The following is a 24,801-nucleotide window of genomic DNA, read 5'->3' as shown; positions in this document are numbered from 1 at the left end:
TCTCATGCATCTCTGAGTCTCTCACATGTCCCATCATGTAATATAATGGGCACCATTTCCCTGGGCTTATATTGGATCCATTTGAGAATAAGGGCCGGTTGCACCAATCAGGCTGTTGATCCAGATTTAGTTAAACTGCGATCAGCTGTTGAACTTGGTTTAGGGTAAACATCTTGCACCCATACGTTTTGTTCAAAGATTTTCAAAACCTTGTTTATTTGACCTGTGATCAAAGGTTGACCTAAAAGAAATGTGATTGGTGTCTGTAGTCAGGTGATTTTCCCAGCATTCATAATGATAGTAAAAACATGGCCGCTACCAGCAGCAAACGTGGCTGCAATCTTACCACCCAGGAAAAGCCTATTAGTGGAGTCCACCATCTTGGGTTTCAGCTGCTAAGATAAGTTCAACTAGTTTGATCCACAAACCTTGATGAAATTGAACCACGATTTGAACCAAGATCACAAGCTAAGCCATGTTGGTGGTACACTTCTCTTGTTTATCTCGGATTAAAACTTTGGTGCAACGGGCCCTAAGACCATGTTTACAACAGCAGGCTCAGTTTTAGTAAACCTCTACATTGCTGTCTCCTCCAGTGATTACAGTTGTCCTCATCTCTGATTGTAGTTGCCCACTTCTGTTCTATTTCTCAGTCCGAGCCTAAAGCCTAAACTTTGACTGTGCACAAGAGCTCCCCATTTTTCCGCAACCTCTCAGTGTTCCTTCACAATACTATTAACCTAGTAACATAGTATCCAAGGCCAAAAAGAGACCTATGTCCATTTAGCCAATGTTGATCCAGAGGAAGACAAAAAAATCCAATGAAGTAGAAGCCAATTTTTCCCATTTGTACTCTTTTATTGAATTTTCCATCACCCTGTCCTCAGGCAGAGAGTTTCAGAGCCTCACTGCTCTTACAGTAAAGAACCCCCTTTTGTGTTATTGATGAAACCTGCTTTCTTCTAGATGTAGAGGATGCCCTCCTGTTACCGTCGCAGTCCTGGGTATAAACAGATCATTGGAGAGATCCTTGTATTGTCCCCTCATGTATTTATACATAGTTATTAGGTCGCCCCTCAGCCATCTTTTTTCTAAACTAAATAACCCAATTTTGATGGCCTCTCTGGGTATTGTAGTCCGCCCATTCTATTTATTAGTTTAGTTGCCCACCTTTATACCCGCTCAAGCTCTGATATGTCCTTCTTGAGTACCGGTGCCAAAAACTGTCCACAATATCCCATGTGTGGTCTGACCAGTGATGTGTAAAGAGGAAGAATGCCCCTTACCCCTCCCACAAATGAATAGTGCCCCCATGTGCTAAGCATCCCACCTCCTGTAAGTCTTGAATCCTGACCGCCTTGTTGGTAACCTTGTACTAATAAGCTCTAGTCCTTGTGCTGTGCAGCACTTTGTGTATCTCCTGTTGTCCTGACCTATATCCTCCATTGTGGTGTCACCGAGAAGAAGGAACGAGATGAGGAGAGGATGATTGGAGAGAATGGAGAGCCATACAGCGTGCGTAGGAAGCCGTGATGGCGAACCTATGACACGCGTGGCCATGTTCGCTGACACGCGGCCCGCTTGCGGCCGCATACAGAAATTTCTGTATGCGGCCACACGCGGGGAACTGGAATGTTTCATTCTCGGCTCCTGCACGGCCTGGTGCAGTAGCCAAGGATAAACCATTGCTGTGGGACGGGTAGACGCTGTGCGCCGGAGGTCTGTAGGCCAAAACCACAGACCTCCGGCACAGAGCGTCTAGTAGTGCCAGGACTTCTGGTTAGGCCGCGGACCTCACTTCCGGCCAGCGGCATTATTAGCCGCGGAGTGCGCAGGAGAAAGGATCTGGAGGCCATATTAGCCGCCGCCAGCAGCAGTCACCAGCAGCAGCAGCCACCACCACCAGCAGCAGCAGCCACCACCACCAGCAGCAGCAGCCACCACTACCAGCAGCAGCAGCCACCACCACCAGCAGCAGCAGCCGCCACCACCAGCAGCAGCAGCCGCCACCACCAGCAGCAGCAGCCGCCACCACCAGCAGCAGCAGCCGCCACCACCAGCAGCAGCAGCCGCCACCACCAGCAGCAGCAGCCGCCACCACCAGCAGCAGCAGCCGCCACCACCAGCAGCAGCAGCCGCCGCCACCACCAGCAGCAGCAGCCGCCACCACCAGCAGCAGCAGCCGCCACCACCAGCAGCAGCAGCCGCCACCACCAGCAGCAGCAGCCGCCACCACCAGCAGCAGCAGCAGCCACCACCAGCAGCAGCAGCCACCAGCAGCAGCAGCCACCACCAGAAGCCATTACTGACATAAGTAAGGCCATCTTAGCCGCCACCAGCAGCAGCGGCAGCCACCAGCAGCGGAAACCCGCAGCAGCCACCACCAGCAGCCATTACTGAGATAAGTGAGGGGAGGGCCTGTGCAGCAGCCATTTAAAAAAGCCTATTAGCACCATTACTGAGAAGTGAGGGGAGGGCCTGTGCAGCAGCCATTTTAAAAAGCCCATTAGCGCCATTACTGAGAATTGAGTAATCTTCTGCCATTGCGATCATTGTCTGATGGAGAACCCAAAAAATAAAAAAAACAGGTTAAGTAAAGGGAGTGGTAGTAGTAGCAGTAGCCGACCCTTTCAAGAGATGTGGACCGAGATGTATGGCATTATAGAAAAAATGGCAGATCATTTTGCGTTCTATGTACTGAGACGGTAGTAAGCAGAACGTGGAATATAAATAGACGTTTTGAAACTAATCATTCCCAGCTCTTGAAAAAAAGTGAGGATGAAAGGAAGGAATACATTTCCAGGTGACTACACCTTTATAGGGGCCAATCAAATTCCATCCTTAAATTTGTCAAAGTCTCTACAAATTTAACGTCTGCAAGTCTGACCATCGCTCACTCCATAGCTCAGCATGGAAAAGCACTCAGTGAGGGAGAATTTATTAAAGACCCTCTCCTACGATGTGCGCCAGTTCTATTTCACGATATGCAGAATTAAGATGCAATTATTAAGATGATATCTGAGTTACCGCTCCGTAGAAATATCATAAAAGACCGAATAATGAGACTGAACACAAACGTACAACATCGATTAAAGAGAGACATAAGTAATTGTAACTATTTTTCGATCTCTCTTGATGAAACTACTGATGTCACATCACACGCTCAGTTGGCCATTATTGGTCGGTATTCTGATGGTCTCACAATGAGAGAAGAGTTGATAAAGTTAGTATCAGTGCCAACAAGTACATCAGGAAGTGAAATATGTAAGGTTGTTATACAAACATTCCGTGACCTAAGCTTTGATATCTGTAAAGTAGTGTCAGTGACGACAGATGGGGCACCAAACATGGTGGGAAAGAAAGTCGGATTTGTCAAATTGTTCACGGAAGCAATTGGACATCTGATTGTACCTTTTCACCGTATTATCCATCAGGAGGCTTTATGTGCCAAGGCAGGATTCACCGACTTAAACGACTTAATGTCAGTTGTTACCAAAATAGTTAATTTAACCCCTTAACGACCGGGCCATAGTGTTTTTACGTCCTGCAGCTGCAGGACGTGTATGGAGGGAGGTAGCGCCGCTATCTCCCTCCATACAGTGTGGGCTTCAGCTGTTTATTACAGCTGACACCCGCGGGCAATAGCCGCGCTTGGCCGTTCGGCCGATCGCGGCTATTAACCCTTTAAATGCCGCTGTCAATTCTGACACTGGCATTTAAATCCCCCGAACGCTGTTTGGGGGTCCCGCACGGCCCCCCCCCCCCGCGGTGAGATCGGGGGATCCGTGCAGGTGTCATGGCAGCCGGGGGCCTAATGAATGGCCCCAGGGCTGCCTTAGCAGACTGCCTATCAAGCCATCCACACAGGGTGGCTTGAAAGACTGCCTGTAAAAAAGCAGTATGACGTAATGCTATAGCATTACGTCATACTGCAGGAGCGATCAAAGCATCGCATGTTAAAGTCCCCCAGGGAGACTTCAAAGTAAAGTAAAAAAAAAGATCAATAAAGTTTTTTAAATTGTAAAAAAAAAAAAAAGTTATAAAAGTTTAAATCACCTCCCTTTTGCCATATCTATTATTAAAAAATCTAAATCATAAAATAAAAATATGTATTTGATATCGCCGCGTCCGTAAAAGTCCAATCTATCAGAGTAGTGCATTATTTTTTCTGTGTGGTGAACTTCGTCCGAAAAAAAAAATAAAGAACGCCAGAAATGCATTTTTTTAGTTACCCTGTCTCCCAGAAAAAACGCAATAAAAAGCGATCAAAAAGTCATATGTATTCCAAATTGATACTATCGGAAACTTCAGGACATCCCGCAAAAAATGAGCCCTTGCTCAACTACATCGACGGAAAAATAAAAAAGTTATCGCGCGCACAAAATGACCGCAGAAAATAATTGAAAAAAATTTAATATCTTAAAAAAAAAAATACAAGTACTACAGCAAAAGAAAAACTATATAAGTTTGGTATCGTAGTAATCATACTGACCCATAGAATAAAAATATCAGGTCGTTTTTGTTGCAGTTTGTGCGCCGTAGAAACAGGACGCACCGAAAGATGGTGGAATGTCATTTTTTTTTCCATTTCTCTCCGCTAAGAATTTTTAAAAAGTTTTTCAGTACATTATATGGTACAATAAATAGTGCCATTGAAAAATACAACTCGTCCCGCAAAAAACAAGCCCTCATACAGCGACTTCGATGGATAAATAAAGGAGCTACGATTTTTTAAAAGGGAGCAGGAAAAAACAAAAATGGAAAAAAAGCAAAAAAGCCCGGTCACTAAGGGGTTAATAGCTGCTCGCCCCCTTCACAAGTGAGAATTTTCTGCGCTTTTACTGGAAGTTGATTCCACTTACAGTGGACTGCTGATGTACAATAATGTAAGATGGCCGAGCCGAGGCAAAGTTCTTGAGCGCTTTGTGGAGTGCTTTGAAGAAATTAAGGTATTTCTTGAGGATAAGGATCTGGGAAACTTTTCTCAGCTCAATGATGATAAGTGGGTCAACACCCTGATGTTTCTTACAGATCTCTCTGTTCATATTAATGAACTGAACTTAAAGTTACAAGGTTTTAACAAAAGTATTGACGTAATGTTTGGATACATAAAAGCTTTTGAAAGTAAACTTAAAATTTTCAAGCGAGATGTAGAAGCTAAAACTTATAAGTATTTTCCTCGAGTAACCAAGTATTTTGAAAAGGTCAGTGCAGCTGTACCCAATGAAATGGAACCCTTGCATATAAAGTACCAGCAGGTTTTAGGCTTGTTACTTGACCAGTTCAGTGATAGATTTAACCAATTTAGAAGCCTAGAACAGACCATGAAATTCATTAAGCGTCCTGATGTAGTCGTTTACAGGAGTTTGGAATAAAATGGTTTCCAATGGATGCAAATTGATGATTTGGAGATGCAACTTGCAGAATTTCAAGACAGCATCTGGGCTCAGGTGTTTGTCGACTTGAGGTCAAAACTTGCCGCTTGGAGAATTAAGAGGAGTGCCACTACGAACAGGAGATTTTGAGTGCCTGGAACCGATTACCAGACACTTTTAGCACCCTGAAAAATATGGCAATGGCTTTACTCACAATTTTTCCCTCTACGTACTTTTGGGAGACCTTATTCTCAGCGTTAAATAATATCAAAACCAACAAAAGAAACAGATTGACAAATGAAGTTAGTAGCGCTTGCTTGGGCTTGAAGTGTACAAAATACCAACCTTTAATTGAAGATTTAGCTGCTGAAATTCAGCAACAAAACAGTCACTAATAGGCAGGTTAGTTAAAGAATTCCCCCTCCCCTCACTTATCTCAGTTCATGGCACCCCACATCAGTTAAAGTTTAATATTGAACTGTTAAATATTATCAAGACCAACAAAAGCAACCGACTGACAGATGACGTTAGTAGCGCTTGCTTGGGCTTGAAGTGTGCAAAATACTAACCTTCGATTGAAGATTTAAAGGGGTTGTCCCGCGACGAAACGGGTTTCTTTTTTTTTTCAACCCCCCCCCCCCCCCCCCCCCCGTTCGGCGCGAGACAACCCCGATGCAGGGGTTGAAAAAGATCACCGGACAGCGCTTACCTGAATCCCCGCGCTCCGGTGACTTCTTACTTACCTGCTGAAGATGGCCGCCGGCATCTTCTCCCTCGGTGGACCGCAGGGCTTCTGTGCGGTCCATTGCCGATTCCTGATTGGCTGGAATCGGCACGTGACGGGGCGGAGCTACACGGAGCCCCATTGAGAAAAGCAGAAGACCCGGACTGCGCAAGCGCGTCTAATTTGGCCATTAGACGGCGAAAATTAGACGGCAACCATGGAGACGAGGACGCCAGCAACGGAACAGGTAAGTGAATAACTTTTGATAACTTCTGTATGGCTCATAATTAATGCACAATGTACATTACAAAGTGCATTAATATGGCCATACAGAAGTGTATAGACCCACTTGCTGCCGCGGGACAACCCCTTTAATTTTAGCCACTGAAATTCAGCAACAAAAAAAGTCACTAATAGGCCGGCTAGTTAAAGAATTCCCCCTCCCCTCACTTATCTCAGTTTACAGCACCCCACACAAGTTAAAGTTGCATATTGGACCGTTAATTAATTTCAAGACCAACAGAAGAAACCGACTGACGAATGAACAAAGAAGTCACTAAGCAGGTAAGTTAAAATAATTAGTTTTTGGTTTATTCAATACAGATATATGTTACAAGTATACATTTTTCTTATTTAAACTACTAATATCACAAATTTTGTTGTTTTTTTTTTAAAGTGACACACCACCCGAGTTATGCTCGGTTTTTCGGCGAATTTTGACACACCAAGCCGAAAAGGTTGCCCATCACTGGACTAGAGCAACAAGAACATGATCCTCCTAGGGGGGGCCTGTGGAAGAGCGGCCAGATAACTGAAGACACCATGCGGGGTTTGCCAGAATTGCCAAATGGATTGTCGCGCCCTGCCTTCAAGTGCCATTAATGCGATCAGAGTAGTTTTCATCTACTGTAATCTCTGAGCCGACTTTAAGGGGATTATAGATAAAATGACGCTTACGGGCGTGTTTTTGTAATGGCTTCAAAGTGATGTAAAGTTTTAGCACCATAATTGTTAGGAAATGTCTCAGGCCTCATTTCCACGGCCGTATGCGTAAAATGCTGCGTGGATCACACAACTTTCTCCGCCGTGGGAGATGATGAGTATGGCAGCTATTGTTTACTGAGCATGTCAGCGTATCACACATAGGCTAGTTTTCGGGGGTTTTTTGTTTTAAAGTCCCCACTCTGTCTCACATCGGAGTTGCGTATGCAATGCCACACATGCGCAATATACTGCGCATATACAGCATTGAATATGCAACCCACAGAGAATAATAGGACTGTATGTGCATAATACACGGTGAAATAGAACATGCTGCGTGCTTTTTTACGCGCGTATTACACAATGTATATAAGCTAATGTGAATGAATCAATGAAAATCAATCATTAACTCCATTCATTGTGTGTTACGTTCGGCGTACATCCCGTGGGTAATATGCGGTGAAATCACGCTCGTGTGAATGAGCCCCCAGTGACACACAAGGGTTACCATGATGTGACGTCCCGCAGTGTTGATTGTGGGATTATAAAGCATACTTTAACAATATTAACTAAGCTAAATAAAAACCTGTAAATAATTAAACTGGGACAAAAGGGTAATAAGTAAAATAATGGCCGCGCCTTTCTTAATTAACAAGCTTAACCCCCTTAGTGACCAACCCTGTTTGCGCCTCAATGACCAGGCCAAGTTTTGGAAATCTGACGTGTCACTTTAATATGGAATAACACCGTAAAGGTTTTGCATATCCCAGTGATTCTGATATTGGTTTTTCACCACAAATTGTACTTCATTTAGGTGGTAAAAATAGACCCATAGAATTATGTATATGTATTAAAAATTTGGAAAAAATTGTCATTTTTTTTTTCACATTTTCAAATGTAATATCTCAAATATGTGCAAACATGCTGTACAAATCTTTGCTAAGATATATATTTCCATCAGTTTACTTTATTCTGGACGCACATTTGAAAAACTTGTGTTTTTTTTAAACCATTTAGGAGTTGTACAAATTTAACATTACTTTTCAGCATTTTGAGGAACATTTTGTTTTCCTACACCAAGCGAAGATTGCAAAGACTCATAGGTGTGAGAATGATAGATAACTCCAGAAATGACCCCATTTTAAAAACTGGCCCTTCACAGATATAGACACATATATGGGCCGACAGACAGACTTAGACACTTACGACAAGGGAATAATTGATGAATGACACGAACATCCACTGTCATTCAACAAATGATTTTGTATATTACAGTATTGTGACTGTATAGTCTGTTAGTACAGCTAAGCTGTCACTTGGAATATCAAACACAGAGACTACAGATGTCAGATCTATAAGGAATCCAACATCTAGTAGATTTATGGAAGACAATGATAGCCCAGAAATTTTTGTGCTGTAGATGTCCAAGCACACAAATGTGTGTCAAACAGGCTTCAAATAAGCCAGAAAAATGGCTCAGCTCCAAATAAGCCCAAAACTGACTCAGTTCGACGCGTTTCCCTGCTGTATTTGATCAGCAGTTCATCAGGAGCTATGAATCAATGGTAAATACCAGATTTTTCCTGGGCAGATAGACTATTACGTAATCAGCCCTTGTCAGATGGGTCAGTGTTAATTGGTGTCTTGGCAAGCACTGACACTATAATGTTGGAGGGTCAGTGTATCACATCAGTCGGCACAGCGCCCGAGTGAGTGTTTCATAGAAGGGGATGTTTGATAGATAAAAATCATCAACGAAGTGCTGTGTTAGGTAAGCTATCTAGGGGTAATCAGCCCCATGTATAGTGCTAGCGATTTACGCAGCATAGAGAGCGTAGTTAGATAGTGTCTGCATAATAGCCAAGCTCACTATTTAAAGTCACTCCCAGATTCGGGATCTAAGCCCCAAAAAAAGGAAAGATGATTGATGAAACAAAGCTCTCCCTAAGACTTATGTAGAATAGCTTGACCGTCTTCCTAACTATGACCAAAAAGCACCAAGAAACAAAGTAAAAATAAGAAATAGAAATCAAATGAAAAGGCCTGGGACTCTGATGGTGAACCACAGGCATCTCAATTAGGGGTGTACTGTGTATTTTAACCCTACAATTTTTGAATAAATCTAAGCAAAGCAGTAGGGAAAAATTACGATTTCTTTTTTGTACAGAACACATATAAATGAAGACTTTTACCTCAAAATGGATACCCTTGTTTGTCCTGTCTTCAGAAACCTACCCATTGTAGCCCCAATCTACTTACACACATGGCTAGGCTTGTAATGGAGGGAACACCCGTTGAATTGCAGGGCACAACTGAATAAAAACCAGGCCCCATTGTTCACTTGTACGAGAATTCAAAAGGCGACTCCCTAAAAATATCCCCCCCCCCCTTTGCCCCGGAGCGCCATTTTTGGTGTTCCCCAAATCTTAGATAAAAGTAATAATGTGAACTGTGTGGTATTTTCGAAGACGGGTAATTACGGGGGCTGGTTGGGATGGATACATGGGGCAATAAAACCGGGTATCCCTCCTCCTCCCATGCTTGCTGTAAACTCAAAACTTTTTGGGGTATTTCTTGCCCTCAGCGGCAGGGATGGGGTGTAAGAAGTGGCGCTTCTGTGAGTCTTCATAATCTTGCGGAGGTGCAGCGGTCTCACACAGAAGGCGCTCAACAAGCTGCTCCTGGAGCTGCAGGAAGACGAACGTTCCCGGGGCTTCTTGTAAATAACGTATTACAGGTAGCGCTCTGAATAACGCTGGGCTCACACGGCCGGATGTGGGATCTGCTTGTGGAGGCCCGCAGCGGAAACTAGCTGTGAGCCCAGCTGTGGCGCTGCGTACGGCCGCGTAATGTACTGCGCATAACTGCGTACTCACACAGGCGGTCATGCGCAGTGCACCTTTTTATTGTTTGTATTTCCGCACCGACGCTTAGCGATGACACGGGTACCTGCAGCCCGTATACAATGAAGTTACGTATTAGCTGCTGGTATATCCACGACCATAGAGTACAATGGGCTCTATGTCACGGATATCCGTGGTAAAATAGAACCTGCTGCATTCTCTTTTCTGTGAGTGGATTACGTAATTCTGATCCGCTAATGTGAGCGGAATTGTGTAATCCAATACGATTGATCGGCGTATTACCGCGGATCAGACGCATGCCGAATCCATAATTCCTATCCGGTCATGTGAGACCGGCCTAAGGTAGATCACTACCTTTTTATCAACGAGGTTACTGCTCCAGACTCTCGGCAACCGTTGGTCAGGAGATATTTTGCCGGCGGTCGCATATGCAGAATCCGGAAAGGTTCATGGAGGAGGATCGCGTAGGGGTTCAAATATGGAGGCCTCCGGTAAAAAGTTTCATCTCCCCTCACCGATGGCATTGCAAAAACAAGCACTCGCACAACTACATTATATGGTACATTAAATACACCATTGAAAAACAAAACTTGTCCCGCAAAAAACAACAAGCCCCCAGACAGCGACGTCAACAGAAATATAAGAGTTATGATTTTTTGTTTTTAAGTGGGGAGGGGTTCTACCCTCCTGGTACCAATAAAAAACTACAGTTTGGCATTTAAAAAACAAGCCCTCATATGGCCACATTGACGAAAAGAGAGATAAAAATTCCCCCAAAATTTTTGCATTCTTATGGCCAAAAAAGGCCATGTACTTCAGGGTTTATTGATACTTGTAGGTGAAGACTCAATGGAGAGACATAATAGGGTAATGCTTCTTTATAACAAGCTTCTACTACTTGTCTTATCTAGGAGACTGCGGTAATGTAGGCAAAGGATCAATGTCCTCAAATATTGAGCAAGCTGCTACCCAAGCCTCAGCCCCACCAAAAGCTTGAGGAGTGACACAGCAGCATGTAATGGGCACAGAGGTGGTTAACAACTTCTTGAAGGGTTGTCAAAAGCTGTGACAGCGAGTCTTAACACCAGGGCTAAATGGGCTGTTGGTACCAGCCACAAGAAGAGGTCTGAGCTGAGGTTCTGAACCGGCATCTGGAAATGGTGTCGTCTGTTGCTGAGGCAAGACCTCCAGCCAAGTAAGTGACCCCATACCTCTGTTAATTCTGCCCAGTTTTGGTCTGGAGAAGTATTGCTGCTGCTCATCCCGTACTTGCTGCCTGGAACATGGAAGATCTCGCTGATGCTGGGTAACCGAAGGCCTAGATCTGTTCCATGCTAATTCTGCTGCAACTGAATTTGCTGCTCAAGAAGGTATACTATGAGGGACCTTGTAACCCTTGACTGCTCACTGCTGCAGACGGAATCTTGAGTAGCCTCCACACTATCACCAAACTCCTCTGGCTATGGAAAACAGTCCTTGAATTTCCATGATCACTGGAACATCTGGGCCAGAAGTGATGTTCAGGTGAGGCGCTGGACCAGAAGTGGCTATATGCTAGAAAAGCTTGTTCACAGTTCAAGATGATCCTTGGTTGGATTGCACATCACTGTTTAGCAACTAGAAATCCAGGTGTAGTTTTCTTTTTACAAATGTAGCAGTCGTTGACATGACTGGTGCATCATGATAATTCAATTTAAATCATTGTAGTATGTAGTAAAATTATCATAACTTCTTAAATATCATGTTAAGATATGTGTGAATCTATTACATGGATCTGACATAGAATTTCCTATCTCAGTTACTTATGATGAATAGAGGCTCCTGTCACACAGTTATAAAAGAGGAGATCACAGCTCATCCTCCTGACTGTGTACTTATGGGCTGCAGCTTATTTAGGTGAAGATAGAAGGTAATGATAATTAAATTGGCCCTCCAGCAGGCAAAAATGGAAAAGCCTCAATGCATGCTGTGCTGATGCATCATGGGATACATGTGAAACTGAAAGTAAAAAATCCCATCATCAATACACTGCCTGACAAGCACCAGCTAGGGAGCTACACTGCACAGAAGCGACTGCAGTATACAGAGGAGACCTCCAGAGTGACCCTTTAATAATTATATCTCAGGAAAAAAACACTAGAGAACTCCTGCAGTGGTTAGTGGCAGCTTGCTCTGCTTCCCACTAGCCTTTCTGCATCGCCTCTTAAGACTTCAACACTATTTGACATTCATTCCCTTGGGCTTTGATCAATCTCACTTTATGGTGCTTTAAAATATCTCATGGCAGCACTGTTTTAGTCAGTTAAACTGAGTTTTGCTACTTGTCTTGCAGTTTGTATGTAATACTGTAAAAATGCTATAAAAAATTTATATCCTGTTTAAAGTTATATTATTCAAAAATACTAAAATCCGCTTTATTCTTGGCAGATGACAGTACCGGGAGCTCAGAGGGACGTCTGATAACTGCAGATTGTAAAGCAGAGGATTATGGTATCAGACAAGATACATATGAAGAACCCGTCATTATCCCAGATATCCGCTCAGCCCTTCACACCAAAGATCCATCATATGATCCTCTTATACAGGTCCCATCATCTGATTCATCACAGACTGATAAGCAGAAGAAAAGTTACAGAAGGGGAAAACATCAAAGAGCTCACAGAGGGGAGAAGCAGTATTCATGTTCAAAATGTGGGAAATTGTTTACTAGGAAATCACATCTTGATCGTCATCAAAGAATTCATACAGGAGAGAAGCCATTTTCATGTACAGAATGTGGAAATTGTTATAGTGTTAAATCAACTCTTGTTAGACATCAGAGAATTCACACTGGCGAGAATCCATTTTCATGTTTAGAATGCGGCAAATGTTTTAAAGATAGATCAAACCTTGATCAACATCAAAGAATTCACACAGGAGAGTTACCATATTCATGCCTAGAATGTGGGAAAAGTTTTAGTCAGAAATCAATTCTTATTGGGCATCAAAAAATTCACACAGAAGAGAAGCCATTTTCATGTGCAGAATGTGGAAAATGTTTTACTAGGAAATCAAATCTTGTTGACCATCAAAAGTCTCACACAGGGGAGAAGCCATTTTCTTGTTCTGAATGTGGGAAATGTTGTTCTAGTAAATCAGATCTGGTTAAGCATCAGAGACTTCACACAGGGGAGAAGTCGTTTTCATGTTCAGAATGTGGAAAATGTTTTTTTTGGAAATCAAATCTCATTGACCATCAAAGAATTCACACAGGGGAGAAGCCATTTTCGTGTGCACAATGTGGGAAATGTTTTAACCACAAGTCACATCTTCTTAAACATCAGAGAATTCACACAGGGCAGAAGCCATTTTCATGTTCAGAATGTGGGAAATGTTTTCTCCATAAATCACAACTTCTTAAACATCAGAGAATTCACACAGGAGAGAAGCCATATTCATGTTCAGAATGTGGGAAATGTTTTACTCAGAAAGCACATCTTCTTAAACATGATAGCCGTCACCATCAAAGTACAGTGAGATGTCCCAGAAGAGAAAAGGAAAGCAATTCAGAGGTCTAAATGATGAATAAGAAATATACGTAATTACCAATAAATGTTTGTTATCCAGAAAACAAATAGAATCCAGATAACACAAACATTTTTGTGGATAAAAATAACATGAATCAGTTGATGCAAATATAGAGATTATTATTATTCCAGCAGGACATAATAACGTGACGTACGGCATTCACATGTAACACAAGACTGTGGCACTATACAATCAGATAAGGGATTTATATCAGACTGAGCAACTGTCCAACCACTTTATAGCTCAAAATGGCCAATCCAAGAGCCGGCACATAGACATTGATCTTAGAGATGCAGCCTTTTTCTATCCTTTCACTTAGGGTGCATTCACACGAGAGTGTGCCATACATAGGTGCGCACTCACGTCTGTGCACAAACACATGTGAATGCAGGTCCCTGCCCATTGCCTTCAAGCATTGGGCTGCCGGCAACCCCTGCAGTGATTTTCGGGACTGTTACAGTGATCAGTGCCAAGGGGACTACCCACTGGGAGTAAAGAGTCTCCTGCGACAGCTGTGGCAGAGGATTGCGATGTTCTCCTGTTGTTTTCAATAGGACCGGCACATCTGCAGTCCCATTGAAGAAATCCTCTGCCACAGCTGTGGCGGGGTATTCTTTACTCCCCGTGTGACTCCGGCCTTAGAGTGCGGTGTGTTGTCCAGGTGTCATGGCAACCTAGGGACTTCTGAAAGGGCTGACATGATTTTCCCATTATGGATGTGCTTGTGGCTTAGGGCATGTTCATGCAGGAGAACAATTAACAGGTACAGCAAGAAATGACTCTACCCACAAAGTACTGTGGAGTAAGAACACGGAGTCCTCTTGAATGGAGAAAAAGAAGTGCTGTTGTAAAGAAGAAAAGGAGAGTGGTGGTTATAGGGCAGTGGTGGCAAAGCTGCGGCATGCAGAGCCCTCCCTGCTGGCACGTGTCGCCGTCGTCCGCTCACCACGATAGTGTATACCGGCAGGGGCCGCGGCTCCCCTGCCGGCATTCACGCAGCAGCACTGCTATCTGCGCTGATCTTGTCAGTGTGCAGCCAGGATCCTCCTTCCCCCTCCCCTGACATCTCCTACTTGGTTCCGCAGGGGCAGGAAGTGTCCAGCAGCACACTGACATCAGTGTGCACTTGCGATCAGCGTTGCTGGAGGGCGCGCCAGGCAGAGGAGCGGTGCTTCCATGTGGAGGAGGCGGTAAGTATGTGGGTCTCGGGTGGGGAATGTGGGACCACTGTGGTATGTCACGATTACACTGGGAGCCACTGTGGGGTGTCACTATTGCTTCTGGGGGCCGCTGTGGGGTGTCACTATTATTACAGGGGGCCGCTGTGGGATGTCACTATGATTACTGGGGGCCACAGTGGGGTGTCACTATGATTACTGGGGGCCACGGTGGAGTGTCACTATTATTACTGTGGGCCGCTGTGGGGTGTCACTATTATTACTGGGGGCCGCTATGGGGTGTCATTGTGATACTGGAGGCCACTGTGGGGGATCACTATGATACTGGGGGCTGCTGTGGGGGGGGGGGGGGTCACTGCGATACTGGGGGTCACTGTGATACAAGGGGCCGCTGTGTGTGTGTGGGGTCACTGTGATACTGGGGGCCGCTGTGGGGAGGGGGTCACTATTATCGCTGGGGGGGGGGGTCACTATTATCGTGGGGGCCACTGGGGGGGTCACTATTATTGCTGGGGGGGGTCATTATTATCGCTGGGGTATGTTTACATGTGGTGGAAATGGGCAGGGCCGCTTCAAAATAGACAGCGTGCAGATTTTTACTGCTTTTTGGAATGCTGCAGAATTTTCCACAGAAATTTCCGCTGAGGATATGCTGCAGTATTTCTGTGTCCAAAAAGCAGTCAAAATCTGCACCCTGTCTATTTTGAAGTGGCCCTGTTCTTTTTAGAACGACGGGGATAAAATAGTATGTTGTGATAAGCCCCGCCACCTGACGTGTTGACACTTTGCAGTAAATACGTGGGTTTTGGGTTGCAGTTTGGGCATTCGGTCTCTAAAAGGTTCGCCATCACTGTTATACGGAGTTTCCTATTGACAGGAACAGAGGCTGCTGTCTGCAGACCTGACACCTCACAAGAGGTGTGCTGTCTTCCAGGTGCACAAATCAAAAATGTGTCTGATAGGCTGTCAACACTCTTCAGTCCTACAGAACACCACCCGTTCCTACTAATACATGTAGGGACAAATGACACTGCAAAAAAGGACCTTGCAACTATCTGCAGAGACTCAGAAGACCTCGGAAAGAAGGTGAAGGAACTAGGAGCATAGGTGGTCTTCTCATCCATCTTTTCAGTAGATGGCCATGGAAAAGGATCCTAGAGGTGAACAACTGGCTACATCAATGGTGCCATCAGCAAAGATTAGGATTTCTAGACCATGGAGTGAATTACCTATATGATGGACTGCTTGCTAGAGACGGGTTGCACCTTACAAAAACTGGTAAGCATATATTTGGTGGGCGCCTTGCTTCACGCAGGAGAGCTTTCAACTAGAACACTATGGGAAGGAAAATGAAAGGCGGGGTAAAAATATACCCCTAAATACATTTGAAAACCTTGCTATTAGAAGTGGAAAGGAAGAACAAAGACAAAACATTCAGAAGGCAAGTAGAGGAGCAAGAGATCACAATCACAAACTAAAATGTTTTTACACAAATGCACAGAGCATGGGAAACAAGGAAAATTGGAGCTCCTAACACAGGAAGAGAAATATGATGTCATAGGCATCACGGAAACTTGGTGGGATGATACACATGATTGGAATACAAGGCTTGACAGATACAACATATTTATAAGTAACAGACATAAAAAGAGGAGGTATTGTGTTGTCCGTTAGGAAAACATTCATCTCCACAGAGATTCAAGCTTCAGAGCATGTAGAAACTGGGTAAGAATACAAGGTGAGAACAACAGAAAGGACACCATTGTAGGCATTTACTATAGGCCGCCTGGACAAGCAGAAGATATGGATGAACTGTTTCTACATCAGATGGCCAAGCTCTCAAAGAGCATGACATGGTGATTATGGGAGATTTTAACTACCCAATAAATCTCTGGAAATCTCTCAGGTAAAAGTAATGGATCCAACAAATTCTTACCCGCTCTTGCTGACAACTTTATCTTCCAAAAGGTAGTAGAGAAAACAAGGGGATCTGCTATCTTGGACCTAATTCTTACCAACAGGGAGGGAATGGTTGAGGAAGTCAGGGTGAGTGGGTCCTTAGGTGGCAGGGATCATGATATCCTTGAATTTTGAATAAAAAGGGGAGGAAGATCTGAGAAAACTCAGACCTCAAGGTTGGATTTCAGAAAAGGCAGATTTTAATGAACTCCGAAAGAGGATAGTAAGAATCCAATGGCTAAATGTTCTTAAGGACAGAAATGTCCAAGAAGGTTGGGAAATATTGTGAAATGAGATTCTCAAAACACAATCGTTAACAATCTCTAAAAGAAGGAAGAATGGGATGCATTTAAAGAGACCAGGATCGATGAACACAGAACTTGCACAGATGCTAATGCAAAAATCAATATTTGCTATATGATATGCTTTTGGGTTCCAAATTCTTAGTTAGAGGTAAGCTGAGCTCAGGAGATTGTCACCACAAACAACATGGGAAGTGATCCAAAGTAATCTGTTTATTGAATGATGGACAACAGCTTTTATAGAGGCACATGACCTAATTGAAATAATTCAAATCAATTATAATTAATATATTACCATTGGTCAAAGAAACAAACATGCAAGATAAGGAATTTAACATCTAAATTGCTGAAGGGAAAGCAGCACAGACGCATTAGAGTCCTACATGATTACATTCTTTGAACACAAATGTATTTTAACTATAAACAATAATTGTTTAGAGAGAGACAGGAGAACATGGCGCAATGACCTGAGACATAGAATGTTCTAATCATCAAGCTTCCTTCTTATTCTTCAATACATTTTAGCAAATCTTGTAAAAGGAAAAGTACAAATAATTGATACAGAAGATGGCTACTTGCTCACAAAATGGCTACGCATAGGATAGAACATGGAGTCATATTCATTTCACTAACACTAAAAAGGAAGAAAAATATGTTTATCAAATGAAAAAGGGGGGAAATATCTGAAGAATATAATGTGTTCTACAGAAACTGTAGGGCAAGTGTCAGAAAAGCTAAACCTAATAATGAATTGGGGCTTACAACAGTGGCCAAAAGCGATAAAAAAAAGGATTTTTGGGTTGTGTCAAAAGCAAAAGAAAAGTCAAAATGCTATTAGATGTTTACAAGATCAAAATGGTGAATTGGTTAAGAATATTGTTGAGAAGGCCAAACTTTTAAATTCCTATTTTATATCTGTTTTCTCTCAGTAAGTAGATGTAGCATCAACTGATCTTCCCTGTGCTATTGGGGGAATAAAATAATGCAGGCTATCTATAAGCAAGAGCGATGGTGAGGGAACACTTAGCTTACTTAAATTAATTCAAGTCTCAAGGTCCAGATGAATTACATGCTAGGATACTAAAAGAAGCAGCAAAGGTAATTGCTGAACCACTCGCCATAATTTTTGAAAATTCCTGGAGAACAGGAGAAGCCCCAGAAGATTGAGAAAGGGGCAATTGACCCTATCTTCAAAAAAAGGGAAGAAGGTGGATCCAGGAAACTACAGGCCTGTGAGCCTGACTTCTATACCAGGAAAGATCTTTGAACAAATTATTAAACAGCATGTATGCAGGTACTTGGATAAAACTTGAGTAATTGACCAGAGCATGGGTTTGTAACAAACAAGTAATGCCAAACAAATCTAATTTCCTATGACAGGACCACCGACTGGGTTGATTGGTGGAGGTGTCCACCAGTGATCCTGTGTCCCCCTCTCCTGCAAATGTGTGGTGAAGCTCCATTCATCTTCAACGGGACTGCCAAAGATAACCCAGTGCTTGTACTCTGCTAGTGTGGTCTCAGTAGTAATAATGACCCCTATATCAGCCCCAGTAGTAATAGTGACCCCCACAGTGTTCCCAATAGTACTGGTGCCCCCAGGGGCGTACCTAAGGGCTATGGGGGCCGGGTGCAAAAGTTCAGCTTGGGCCCCCCCCCCCCTGGGCCTCCACCCCACACTCCCCTGTACCCATATCTAGATCGTGCTGCATACAAGATCTCCCCCTTGGCATAATTTTTTCAAACATGACGCATTTCCTGCACATGAACATTTGTTTGTAGCCCCACAGGCCACTCACACACACACCGCTTTTTACCGCTAGTAGCGCGGTGTCCCGAGCACCGTACTAACCGCAGTACAACACTCCCAGAGATTTTAATGAGCTTACTTAAACCTGCGCTCGAACACGGTGTTTCTAACGCTGTGATTTTCGAGAGCTGTCTGTTCTATTTTTGCGTTGTCATGGTTTTTAACACACCTCCTCACAACGATGGGGTGCATTAAATAGCGCCGTCAGACGCTGTAACCTGTGTTTGAAAACGCTGCTCGAAATCCTGGTAAAAATGCCACGATTTCAAGCTGTGTTTTCTGAACACGTGTCTATCTATCTATCTATATACTATCTATCTATATACTATTTATCTATCTATCCCATATCTATATACTATCTATCTATCCCATACCTATCTATATACTATCTATCTGCTATCTATATACTATCTATCTACTATCTATATTCTATGTATCCTATATCTATCTATACACTATCTATCTATACACTATCTATATCTATCTATACACTATCTATCTATATACTATCTATCCCATATCTATCTATATACTATCTATCGCATATCTATATACTATCTAGCTCATATCTATCTATATACTATTTATCTATCTATCTATCTATTTATCTATCTATCCCATATCTATCTATCTATCCCATATCTATCTATATACTATCTATCTATCCCATATCTATCTATATACTACCTATCTATCCCATACCTATCTATATACTAGCTATCTGCTATCTATATACTATCTATGTATCCCATATCTATCTCATATCTATCTATACACTATCTATCTAATATCTATCTATATACTATCCATCCCATATCTATCTATATACTATCTATCTATCTATCCCATATCTATCTATATACTAGCTATCTGCTATCTATATACTAGCTATCTATCTGCTATATATATACTATCTATGTATCCCATATCTATCTATATACTATCTATCTATCCCATATCTATCTATCTCATATCTATCTATCTCATATCTATATCTATCTATACACTATCTATCTATCTATCTATCTAATATCTATCTATATACTATCTATCCCATATCTATCTATATACTATCTCTCCCATATCTATCTATATACTAGCTATCTATCTATCCCATATCTATCTATATACTAGCTAGCTATCTATCTATCCCATATCTATCTATATACTAGCTATCTGCTATCTATATACTATCTATCTGCTATCTATAAACTATCTATGTATCCCATATCTATCTATATACTATTTATGTATCCCATATCTATCTCATATCTATCTATCTCATATCTATCTATCTCATATCTATCTATATACTATCTATCCCATATCTATCTATATACTAGCTATCTATCTATCCCATATCTATCTATATACTAGCTATCTGCTATCTATATACTAGCTATCTGCTATCTATATACTATCTATGTATCCCATATCTATCTATATACTATCTATGTATCCCATATCTATCTATCTATCTATCTATCTATCTATCTCATATCTATCTATCTCATATCTTTCTAATATCTATCTATATACTATCTATCTATATACTATCTATCCCATATCTATCTATATACTATCTATCTATCTATATACTAGCTATCTGCTATCTATATACTATCTATGTATCCCATATCTATCTATATACTATCTATAGATAGATAGTATATAGATAGATATGGGATAGATAGCAGATAGTAGATAGATAGATAGTAGATAGATAGATAGCAGATAGATAGATAGATAGCAGATAGTAGATAGATAGATAGCAGATAGATAGATAGATAGCAGATAGATAAAGGAGGGAGACAGACAGACACACACACACATATGCACTTACCCCAGGGCCCGGTCCACTTCTCCTTCATGTGACAGCAACAGCAAGCCAGCAACTCAGAAGCTTCCCGTCCAGCAGGAAGCAGGGGGCAGCACATAATCACTGTGCTCTGCGGCCCCATGTGACTTCTTCCACCCTCCCCTGCCGTCCCATGTGACTTCCTCCATCCTCCCCTGCCGCCCCATGTGAGTACCTCCCTCCTCCTTCCTGCTCTGCCGAGCCTTCCTCTCATGCTGGCCTTCCGGCTGTCGCATGATGAGAATTATGCTGCAGTCAGAACGGCCAGCGATTAATGCACTAAATGTACATGTTGGTATTGCAGAGAGCGGCCTCGGGGCCCCCTGAGCTCAGGGGCCGGGTTGCCATGGCAACCCCAGCACCCCCTGACGCTACGCCTATGGGTGCCCCCTTTATCAGCCCAAGTAGTAATAGTGACCCCCACAGTGGTCTCAGTACTAATAGTGACCCCTATATCACCCCAGTAGTAATAATGACCCCCACAGTGTTCCCAGTAGTACTAGTGTCCCCTGTATCAGCCCCAGTAGTAATAGTGACCCCCCCCCAGTAGCCCCAGTAGTAAGTGACCCCCACAGTAGCCTCAGTAGTAATAGTGACCCCCCTATATTGACCCCAGTAGTAATAGTAACCCCCTATATTAGCCCTAGTAGTAACAGAGACCCCAACAGTGGCCTCAGAAGTAATAGTGACCCTTATATTAACCCCAATAGTAATACTGATCCTTGTATTAGCCACAATAGTAAGAGTGACCCCCACTCCCCCACCCACAGTGGCCTTAGTAGTAATATTGTGTCTCACAGTGGCCTCAGTAGTAATAGTGTCTCCCACTGTGGCCTCAGTAGTAATAGTCTCCCCCACAGTGGCCTCGGTAGTAATAGGGACCCCCACAATGGCCTTAGTAGTAATAGTGACCTTTATATTAGCCTCAGTAGTAACAGTGACTCCCCCCCCCCCCCACAGCAGCCTCAGTATTAAGGGGCCCCCTGAAACCCATATACTTACCCTCCTTCTAGTCTTCAGAGCGACAGTGCTCCTCTGTGCAGCACTGCTGCGGATGAAAGTTTGTGCGCTCATCTCTAATATTAACCCTTTCCAATCCACTGTCTGACGTCTAAAGAGATTATGATGGGCTGTACTGCTCTGATGTTGGAAGACATCAGTCAGGATTCTCTTACTGTGTATTGCCAGCCTCTCTGTTGTCGGAGCCTATCCAACGTGTCACCTCATGCAGTACTAGCTTTAGCCAGCAGATAGCGCCGTTGTATAATGGCAGAAAAGGAGTAAGCCCCCTAGGAAAACCACGATACAAATTGGATTGGAAAGGGTTAACAGACGTGGGGACTTTCAAAGTGGTAGGAGGAGACTTTAATTCAGTGGTTAGGACAATAGAAGACAGACATAGCCAGGGCATTAGGCCTCCTTCACACGGGCGACATGGCAATGCTGTGAGAAAATTTCGGCGATATTGCGATGAATGGCTGTGATTGGTTCTAAGGTGATGTATGTATATTTTTTTTTTCTGCAGTTAGCGCTTAGATTATAGCTTTGACCGTAGCATTTGCTACTGTCAAAGTTGCACCGCACGAAAACCGAGTTTTCGTGTGATGCAACAGAGAGGAAGGCTCCATAGGGAAACATGGACTACAAAACCTCACGAGTCACGGGCATATCGCCGCACCTGCGAGGTTTGTGTGTCGGGTAGTTGCATGCTACAAAACATCGTATATGTGAAGGAACCCATAGGAAAGCATGGGCTTCTCATACATGCGATTTGTAGCATTGTAGCAACGCAACAAAATTGCACGATTTTGTGGCCCGTGTGAAGAAGGCCTTAAGGGCGGTACTTCTAGACACCAAGACTCGAGCCTGCAAAATTTTATCAATGAATCTTAGCTGGTGGGAATGTAACCCGGGGGAATGAGAATTCGACCCACTTCTCCCATGCACATAATTCATTGTTCGGAATAAGCTATATATTTGTATGACCCCACCTGCTGCCAAAGCTAGTCGAAATTGATATAGGAGAAATGGTGATTTCAGACCATGCCCAGTGCTGCTGTTGCTATATGACAAGACCCCTAGGGGTACAGATTCTATTTGGAGCGCTGGCGTAACTATAGAGGATGCAGAGGATGTGGTTGCACCTAGGCCCAGGAGCCTTAGGGGGCCCATAAGGCCTCTCTTCTCCATATAGGGAACCCAGTACTATGAGTAAAGCGTTATAGTTGGTAGCCCTGTTACAGGTTTTGCATTGGGGCCCAGGAGCTTCATGTTCCGCCTCTGATTTGGAGATTCCCCTCCTATCTAGCAGAGGCTGGAGCTTTCCGCACACTACTACGGGGCTGGTGGTTGGAGTATATGCCTGACAACGAGGTGCACTCCAACAAGCTTCAACTACTTTGGGACAGGGATAAAGCCATTATCCAAGGCGGGCTAATTGCATCCATAATCTCACTGAAAAGAAATATCACAGACAAAATAGATGACTTCAGCGCACAGCTAAGGGATGCGTACACTCTGTTCCAGAATAGGCCAACCGAGCAAAACAAACAGAAATGGTAGTAGCAAAAAAATCTTATGAAACCTGGCTACAAAAACAGGAACAATCGTCATATCGTGGAAAGAGGCTCACTTGGTTAAATATAGAATAAGGCAGGTAAGATTATAGCGAACCTGGCAAGAGGATCAAATATTGCAGGTCTAAAAGATAACATAAGTAAATTAACATCTCATGCCAAAAAATAAATATTTTCTTCGAATTTTATTCTAACCTTCATTCACAAAAAACACTGGCAGTGGTAATCACGGTAGACATCCCCCCTGACATCTCGTGGCCCTCGTTGACTGAAGAACAATTCACTTTTAAATTCTCCCATTTCACAAATAGAAATAAAGGACTCCATCAAAAATCTGAAAAACAATAAGGCCCGCGACCCGGACGGCTACACGAGCGAGTTCTTCAAAATCCTAAAAGATTTGACACACCATTACTAGTGAATCTGTTCCATGGATACATGCAGGAGAGCCCCATAGGACCTGAGATGAGTACAGCCCATATCAAACTGCTCTGTAAGCCCGGTAAAGACCCCACGGATGCAAACGCCTATAGACTTATCCCCCTGATAAACACTGACTTAAAACTGATGGCAAAAATATGGCGGACCGTTTGGCCAACATCATGCCAAATAATTTCCCCTCTACAATCGGGACGATCTGCAATTATAAACATACGGAAGACCCTGACAATCCTCAATGACATTAAAATAAACCCAGCAGCCCATCCCTCTCCAGCTCCTCATACAATAGACGCAGAAAAGGCGTTTGACAACGTCTCATGGCAATGGTTGAAGGCGGTGATGGACGACAGGATGAGGTTTAGGGGCCCCTTTCGCTCCTATATATGGAACCTATATGCTTCTGCACAAGCACAAATTTATACCCCAGGATTTCTTTCACTAAGGTTCCCATTACAAAGGGCACCAGGCAGGGGTGCCTCCTCTTGTTCAGTCTAGCCACTGAACCTTTGGCAGACTGCTGGAGGGGAATAAAGATATAGAGGGAGTCAGGCTTTGTGGCAAATTAGTTAGGACTATGCTTTTCGCAGATGACATTTTGCTAACGCTTGCACAACCTCAGGCAGACTTGCCACGGGGATTTGCTTTACTAGAAATATTTGGGAAACCATCATGGTTCAGGGTTAACACCATGAAATGTGAACTGATGGACATCTCCCCTCGGGGTAAAGCTTATGGTATAGATACCAAAAACAGTTCTATCACCATAGCCAAAAACACTATTAAATATTTGGGACCTGAAAGCCTATATAAGTCAAACTATCCCCCAATATTACTCAAAATTATCAGAGAATTGGATAAATGGAACAATCTTCTGCTCTCTTCCTGGGAAGGTGCCACCTAATCAAAATGATTAGTTTCCCGAGACTTCTTTACCCATTACAAACCATACCACTCCTACTACAATGAGGGGATCTGGGAAAGTTACACTCGGCATTCACAACCTTTATATAGTCAGATAAACGCCCGTGTAGCGCTGTGAAAAAAACATATGCTCCCTAAGTGTAGAGAGGGACTCAATTTTCCAGATATCCGCACATATAATGTGGCGGGCCTAATGAGGCGCTCCCTGGACTGGTTGCGGAGATCAAACAATTTCTCGAATTACG

General features: G+C 43.2%; 1 protein-coding gene across 1 annotated transcript in view; it reads left to right on the top strand.

Annotated features, from left to right (window-relative positions):
- LOC136628737 (zinc finger protein 850-like) overlaps window positions 1-24,801 on the top strand; it is a 93,183-nt gene that overhangs the window by 45,923 nt on the left and 22,459 nt on the right. The window contains exons 7-10 of the mRNA XM_066604839.1: window positions 4,865-5,204; window positions 12,277-12,283; window positions 12,372-13,495; window positions 24,255-24,369. Coding sequence (XP_066460936.1) covers window positions 4,865-5,204; window positions 12,277-12,283; window positions 12,372-13,495; window positions 24,255-24,369 — 1,586 coding nt within the window. The remainder of the gene's footprint in view (window positions 1-4,864; window positions 5,205-12,276; window positions 12,284-12,371; window positions 13,496-24,254; window positions 24,370-24,801) is intronic.

Source organism: Eleutherodactylus coqui, chromosome 5, assembly GCF_035609145.1.
Source record: "Eleutherodactylus coqui strain aEleCoq1 chromosome 5, aEleCoq1.hap1, whole genome shotgun sequence".
Classification (NCBI taxonomy): domain Eukaryota; kingdom Metazoa; phylum Chordata; class Amphibia; order Anura; family Eleutherodactylidae; genus Eleutherodactylus; species Eleutherodactylus coqui.
The sequence above is the reverse complement of the archived record's forward strand: the minus strand, read 5'-3'. Positions and strand labels throughout refer to the sequence as shown.